This window comes from Trichosurus vulpecula, chromosome 7 (genome assembly GCF_011100635.1).
Source record: "Trichosurus vulpecula isolate mTriVul1 chromosome 7, mTriVul1.pri, whole genome shotgun sequence".
In the NCBI taxonomy this organism is placed as follows: Eukaryota; Metazoa; Chordata; class Mammalia; order Diprotodontia; family Phalangeridae; genus Trichosurus; species Trichosurus vulpecula.
In genome coordinates this window covers 267,696,599-267,703,340 of record NC_050579.1, presented here as the reverse complement: position 1 = coordinate 267,703,340, position 6,742 = coordinate 267,696,599, and the positions used below count along the sequence as shown (strand labels likewise).

The 6,742-nt window shown below is 53.3% G+C and overlaps 2 protein-coding genes across 3 annotated transcripts; one reads left to right on the top strand and one right to left on the bottom strand.

Annotated features, from left to right (window-relative positions):
- Positions 1-6: 6 nt before the first annotated feature.
- Positions 7-3,761, bottom strand: STK19 (serine/threonine kinase 19). The gene is made up of 7 exons (XM_036768771.1): positions 3,566-3,761; positions 3,332-3,468; positions 2,607-2,702; positions 1,907-2,046; positions 1,236-1,333; positions 915-1,062; positions 7-424 (listed from the first exon to the last, which is right to left on the bottom strand). Exons 1-7 carry the CDS (start codon positions 3,663-3,665, stop codon positions 379-381), a joined length of 765 nt encoding a protein of 254 aa, XP_036624666.1. The 5' UTR covers positions 3,666-3,761; the 3' UTR covers positions 7-378.
- A 71-nt stretch (positions 3,762-3,832) lies between these two features.
- DXO (decapping exoribonuclease) lies at positions 3,833-6,693 on the top strand. 2 transcript variants are annotated; one of them, XM_036768769.1, is made up of 7 exons: positions 3,833-3,969; positions 4,526-4,893; positions 5,284-5,519; positions 5,638-5,857; positions 5,987-6,122; positions 6,284-6,378; positions 6,469-6,693. In XM_036768769.1, the coding sequence occupies exons 2-7, from the start codon at positions 4,532-4,534 to the stop codon at positions 6,617-6,619; spliced, it is 1,200 nt and encodes a 399-aa protein (XP_036624664.1). In that variant the 5' UTR covers positions 3,833-3,969; positions 4,526-4,531; the 3' UTR covers positions 6,620-6,693. The 2 variants fall into 2 exon arrangements, with proteins under 2 accessions (XP_036624664.1, XP_036624665.1); XM_036768770.1 differs by lacking the exon at positions 3,833-3,969 and adding an exon at positions 4,013-4,207.
- The last annotated feature ends 49 nt before the right edge of the window (positions 6,694-6,742 follow it).

Sequence of the window (6,742 nt, the reverse complement as noted above, 5' to 3'; positions counted from 1 at the left end):
AAAACATCACAGAAAGATAGTGTTTATTTGGCAATTTCAAAAGCAAAAAGAAAAAAAGGACAGAGAACCCCAAAATAAAAGGACATCATGTGAAAGACAAAAAGCAAAACATTGATATAGTTTCTGATCTTTCTCCTTGGCAGAGGCTGGGCAAGCATGGTTCAAACCCCAAAACTGTAAACAGCAGTGATCACATCTGTCCCATCCATCTAGCGAGCCAAACAGTAGTCTCAACTCCAGAGCCTTCAAGGGGTAACCCCTCTGTAGATGCCACTTCCATCTGTGCTAATAGTGACATCTTGGGGGCTGCAGGTTATAGCTACACCTTACTTCATTCCCCAGTCCAACAGATGAAGTGAGAAAAGATAACCAGAATCTTCATGTCTCAGGCAGGCGAAGCAGAGTCCCAGATGTGGTGGGGACACTGTAGGAGGGAAGGGGAAAGCAAATAAGTGTCTACTATATAAACAGCACTACACTAAGCACTTTACAAATATCTCATTTGATCCTTAAAACAACCCTGTGACACAGGTGCTATTATTATCCCATTTTACAGTTGGGGAAATTGAGGAAGATGGCAGTTAAATGACTTGCCCATTGTCACACAACTCATAAGTGTCCAAAACAGGATTTGAACTCAGGTCCTCCTGAATCCAGAGCCCACTGCTCTATTCACTCTGCCACCCAGCTGAGGGTGGAAAGGTGGTGGAGGATGGGGAGGGGTGAGAGGAAAGGAAGACAGGAAACCCTAGGATCTAGATATAATGGTCTCCATGCTTACAGAAAACTGGGGTAGGCAATCAAAGAGCAATGCCTACAGAGCATCCTGATGAGGAAGAACTCCAGTCTTAGATGATTTAGTTGAAACACGTGGCAATGGGGAAGAAAGGGAACAGGTGAAGCTATATACTTACATGTCGAGCAGCTGCCCGCCAATTAAGTCATGTACATGGTAGGGAAGGCCAAGCCGCACAGATAGAGGAGCTCGTCTGCCTAAGAGCTCAGAAAGGGACAGCTCCCGATACTTGGACTTTCGAACCATCCCAAGCACTGCCTGTCGCCCTAGAAGGAAGAAATCAGAGCAGATGACACTAGACAATGGATATGATCACTGGGAAATCCTGTCCTGGGAAATCCTCTCTCTCCTAAGTATCCTTAGTTGGGGCAGGAGTGGGGAGGGACAACTCTGGCTTATGCTTTTGGAGTAATTAGAGAAAGGAAAGAGAAATCAGCACCTTTAACAAAATATTTTACAAATCTCCCAGCTCCTGGCAATGACAGCCACCAGCTCCCAGCATCTCGGACTGTGAGGACTCCAGCATTTACCAGCTGCCTAGGGTGGGAGGGAAGGGAAGGAATAATATGACCTCTAGGAATCATCCTCCATTGCCCCTTAATTCCTACCTTAAGGAAGGAGGGAATCACAGTTGCCTGTGTCCCTTTGCAGTGGGAGAAATAAAAAAACACAATTTCATGGGGGTATATGAACAGCATACTTTTTCATTGACTGTTTAATTCCTTTTTCCAGAAGAACAAAAGCTGATCTCCCTCTCTATTACATCGCAAGGAAAAGAGGAAAATCAACCATGTTCCAGCATCAGTATGGTAATACAAGGATAGAGATAAGGGAGGTCACTGTTGCAAAAACTCGATGTTTCTTTTGGGCTTTTTAAAGTGATGAAATTCTACTTGGAGAAATCCCATACTTTCATGAGACACATACATCTCTCAACCCTCCCAGATAGTCCAGATGATTCCATTAGCAAGGACTGGGGAGAAAGCATCACTGCTAAGCAAAGAATGTTGTTGAGAGGAGAGTTAAAAAGAGTAAGTAAGGGGAAGAATTAGAATAGGCCCATAGATGCAGTTGACAGTTGCCTGGGTTTTATGCTGCCCCAAGTCTCACGTGATCTCACAGTCCCTAAAGCCAAAGGTTTGGATCATCTGATCCTGCTGAAAGCTAAGATCTCCACAGGCTGGAAGCACCACGGCCAGAAACCTCTGCACTGTCCCTTCAAATGGCCGACCCCTGCAAGATTCCAGGGCCTGAAGAACAAGAGAAAAAGGGCAACCAAACTCCAATTTAGCCTTCCATTGATATCCCCCATCTTTCTTTTCATAGTGTCTTCTCCCCCCACTACACACACACACACACAGAGAGTTAACTGTCTCCTATTTTAACTGTATAGAGCTTGTTTGTACAAAGTCATTTGCTTATTATCTCCCCCTTAGACTGTAAACTCCTTGAGGGCAGTTACTGTCTTTTTGTATCCACTCTGCCTGGCGCATAGTAGGCACTTAATAAATGTTTGCTGACTGACACACACGGAATACATGCCTCTCCCTCCACAATACTTTTTTTCTCCTTCCTTGACAGTTTTCAACTAGTCTGTTTGTTTGTTTTTGTTTTTTGCCAGGGCAACTGGAGTTAAGTGACTTGCCCAAGTGTCTGAGGCTGGATTTGAACTCAGGTCCTCCTGACTCCAGGGCGGGTGCTCTACTCACTGCACCACCTCGCTGCCCCTGTTTTCCATTAGTCTTTCTATGCCTTAACATACTTCCCAATTCCTGGTTCCATTACCCCGTATATACACATATACACACACTTTGGTCCTGAAGTCCTCAGTGAAGACAATCCCCTGAGCATCAGAGTCAAAGCCAAGCTGAATGACTCGAATCTCCCCTCGTTCCCGAAGTTCTCTCTGTTCCAGGAGAGAGGGAAAATGAGAGGTAGGAGCTATCCCAGCTATGCGGAGAGTGGGAAGAGGTTAACACGGGGAAGAATAGATTGCAGGACATCTCTCAGTATGGCAAAGACCATCCCACCTGAGTAGGCTGGTAGAAAGGAGGGGGTGGCTACCAGCTGGTTTGATAGTCACAATCCTTCATCGACTCTCCCCACATCTCTCCCACGGGTCCACTCAGCCCCTCTTACTGGCCGGCTGCCTGCATGACATCACCATCTAGTAGCTTTCCCTTCCCCGCCCCCACACAAAGTGCCCGTTCTGCGGCTCCTGGCACCAGCTGTCTCGCTATTTGCCAGCCGCTCCCCACCCGCCCTCCAATTCAGTCTTTCCATTGGTTGCGCTCCCCGTTCATGAGCTGCCGGTGCCTGGGTCCCTGAGTCCTCCTCACCAGGTTGCCCAGCCTCTGACCCATTCATTGATCCTGGCCCCCGGTCCCTGACCCCTCGGCCCCCCTCCAGGTTCCCCTCATCAGCTTGGAGACCTTTGGTCCCCTTCACCAGGTACCACCAGTCCGTTCGGACGCTTGGTCCCCTCCGACCAGCCGCCCAGCCCGCTGCCCGCCCCCTGCCCCCGGTGCCCCTCACCAGCTGCCTGTCGGCCGCGGTCCGGTCGGGCACGAGGCTGTACACCTGGCTCTTGAGGGCGATGGGCGGCAGCGCGTCCTGGAAGAGGCGCCGGGGGAACAGCTCGCCCAGCTCCCGCAGAGCCCTGAGCACCGACCCTGGGGAAGGGGCTTCGTCAGAGCCCAGGACCCTCCTCTCTCCGGGAGCCGGTCCGGGGCTCCCCCATGGCTCCCCCTCGTTCCGCTCCCGGGTTACCTGACTCGCCCCCCGGGGGCTCCTCTCCGGACCATCCCGGTCCTCGTAGTCTCTTAGCCCCGAAGGCGTCCGGGACGAGCCGGGGACGCTTCCGGCTCATGTCCCGTGACCTCTGACCCCTTGTGGGTTTGTGGGGAGGGGGAAGAGGAGCGGAGAGCGGGGATGGGGTCTGGGGTTGGGGCGTCGGGGTAAACGAGACCGGCTGACCGGGGGGAGGGGGGGGAGGGGCGGGGCGGGCGGGCCCGGGAGGCGGCACGGTCGCGGGGAGATGACGTCATAGTCCGAGAGCGCCGGCCCGGAGGGACATCGCCGGAGAGATGACGCGAGCCCCGCGCTGCGCGGGGACGGAGCTGAGGCGTGGACGGACCTCGTGCTAAGTGGACACTCCAACTCCTGCTCCTCCCGTAAGAACTGCCCCACCCCCACCTTATCAGAGACCCGGGGCGATTCTGTGGCTGTCGCTTCCTGATTGTGTCATGCATAGATACAGACAAGTCACATTGCCCACTTCCGGCGCTTCCGGTACTACCGTGACGTCACACAAACGTGCGGTGGGGGGAGAGGGAGAGAGGGAGACCCAATCCCCCCCCGCCCCGCTGCCGGCAGAAGCTTGGCTTCACCACGCCCCGACCACTACCCGGAGTAAAACATGGGCGGGGGCGGGAGAAGAGAGAGCGCCGGTCTGCAGCAGAAGCGGGGCAGAAATCAGTGTGGGGGACGCAGAGGGGAGCGGGCAAAACTCAGAAGGGGGACCCCGGGAGTGCGGACGGGCCAAGGACTCCTTCGGGCTCCCCGAGGTGGGGAGGAAAAGTTCGCTAACAGCCCCCGGGATGGAGGCGGGCAAGGGCACGACAGGGTAGAGGGGAGGAGGGAAGAAAATGACCCCGGGAGGCCTTCGAGAGAGCCCCTGTCCCCTCCCCCCTCCTTGGGTGTTAAGTGCTCAGCGGCTTGCTCCCGCAGGAGCCTATGGAGCCCCAGGGTGCCAAGCGAGGAGCCGGGGAAATGAAAGATGGGACAACAGGGGGCCCTCCCAAACGGACCTGCCTGGCCCCTTCGCTGCCCACCGACGCCTCCCTCTACGCGGGCCCCTTCCCCTTCTATCGCCGCCCCTCCGAGCTGGGCTGCTTCTCCCTGGACGCCGAGCGCCGCTACCACGGGGACTCCCGGGCTCTGCGTTACTTCGCTCCTCCCCCAGCCCACGGTTCTGCCCCTGATTTCGACCTCCGGGAAGGCTACCCCGAGCGCTACCGGCCCCGGGACGAGGAGATACGGGAGGGGCTGGATCACCTGCTTCGCTGGCTCCTGGAGCACCGGGGCCAGTTAGAGGGGTGAGTACCCAGAGGCCAGCCTGGCCTGGGAATGGAAAACCAGGTGCCAAACCTGGGGTGTCATCCTTGGGCTGGTTACTTGGGCAAGTTACCTGACCCTCCAGATTGTAGTTGGTTGCCTCATCTGTGAAATGAGGGGTCCGAAACCAGGTGCTGTCCAAGGTCTCAAAGAAATAGTCAAAGCTGGAGGCCGAAAGGGATGATGAGGCCAGAATACTTTCTCTGTCCCGTGCCTCTTTTGGCCTTAGCCTTCCTGGTATTGTGACTAAGTTCCTCAGAATGCCCTCCTTTAGCCATTTTTTTGGGAGGATACCTGAATCTTGACTGTCTTGAATGAATTCATCCTCCCCTCAGACCAGTTTCTCCCTAACAAGTATGCCTCCCTCACAGGGGCCCAGGCTGGTTGGCAGGGGCTGTGGTGACATGGCGAGGGCATTTGACAAAGCTGTTGACGACACCCTATGAGCTTCGGGAAGGCTGGCAGCTTGCAGCCTCACGGCTACAAGGCACCCTTTACCTGAGTGAGGTGGAAACACCTGCTGCTAGGGCACAGAGACTTGCTCGGCCTCCACTCCTCCGGGAACTCACGTACATGGGGTACAAGTTTGAACAGTACATGTGTGCAGGTGAGAGCTTTGATATGAATTTAAAATATGGCGGCATAGCACTTTATGGTTTACAAAGTATTTTCTCATCTCTAATCTTGAGTCTTTTCTCCTTCTAACTCCCTTTTTCCTCCTACAGACACACCTGGGGGCTCTCCTGACCCCTCTGGAGAGGTCAACACCAATGTGGCATTCTGCTCAGTGTTGCGAAGTCGATTAGGAACCCATCCCCTGCTCTTCTCTGGGGAGGTGGACTGCACAGACCCTAAAGCCCCATCTACACAGCCACCCGCCTGCTATGTGGAACTCAAGACCTCTAAAGAAATGCACAGCCCTGGTCAGTGGAGGAGTTTCTACCGGTAAGACTAATGCAACTGAATTGAGCTGAAAAACAAAAAAAGCTGAAAAACGAAATAAAGTTAGGGGACCAAATACTAGGGTCCCTGTTTGCTTGGGTCTCCAGTGATTTTTTATCTTATGCTTTACAGACACAAGCTCTTGAAGTGGTGGGCTCAGTCATTCCTGCCTGGGGTTCCTCGTGTGGTTGCTGGTTTCCGAGATCCTGAGGGTTCTGTCCGATCACTCAGAACCTTTCCCACCATGGAGATGTTTGAACTCATCAGGGTAATAATAGATAACAATCTCATACTTTCCTCAATTCCCTGGTCACACCTCCGCTCTTTCTGGAGTTCTGCATTGGGATCCCTTCCCTTATCTTCACTTTCTTGAAAATCCTAGATCTTCTACTGTCCCACTCCACTTCATCCACTTATCTCTGTCCTCAGGCTGACCGAGAAGGCTGGAATCCGTCCGTATGTATGAACTTCTGTGCTGCTTTCCTCAGCTTTGCCCAAAGCACAGTCACTCAAGATGACCCCAGGTGAGGAACTCATGTCTAGTTTTACTTCTCTCCAGACCCAGTCCTGTGAATTCCAAGTCCTTACTTAGTCTCTGCTGCTCTCATTGCCAGGCTTGTTCACCTCTTCTCCTGGGAGCCAGGCGGCCCTGTTACTGTGTCTGTTCATTATGATGCTCCCTATGCCTTTCTGCCTACCTGGTATGTGGATGCTGTGACCCAGGACTTCTCTTCACCTCCTAAGACACCCTGCCCAGGGAACTGATTTCTCCAGGGGACTGATCCAGAGGGGGCTGGACCCTCCTTCATACACACACACAATAAAGGCCTTTTTCACTATCTGGTCCTCATTTTTGTCCCCGCCTTGGTTAAATCATTTAGCCAACTC

Bases quoted from the DNA above. Each gene is read 5' to 3' on its own strand.
- DXO (XM_036768769.1), top strand. From the start codon at position 4,532: ATGGAGCCCCAGGGTGCCAAGCGAGGAGCCGGGGAAATGAAAGATGGG. The intron at 5,520-5,637 runs GTGAGAGCTTTG...TTCCTCCTACAG, and splicing joins TGAACAGTACATGTGTGCAG to ACACACCTGGGGGCTCTCCT. The intron at 6,379-6,468 runs GTGAGGAACTCA...TCTCATTGCCAG, and splicing joins GTCACTCAAGATGACCCCAG to GCTTGTTCACCTCTTCTCCT.
- STK19 (XM_036768771.1), bottom strand. From the start codon at position 3,665: ATGAGCCGGAAGCGTCCCCGGCTCGTCCCGGACGCCTTCGGGGCTAAG. The intron at 3,469-3,565 runs GTAACCCGGGAG...CCCCTTCCCCAG, and splicing joins GCCCCCGGGGGGCGAGTCAG to GGTCGGTGCTCAGGGCTCTG. The intron at 425-914 runs GTAAGTATATAG...TCCCTCCTACAG, and splicing joins GGCGGGCAGCTGCTCGACAT to TGTCCCCACCACATCTGGGA.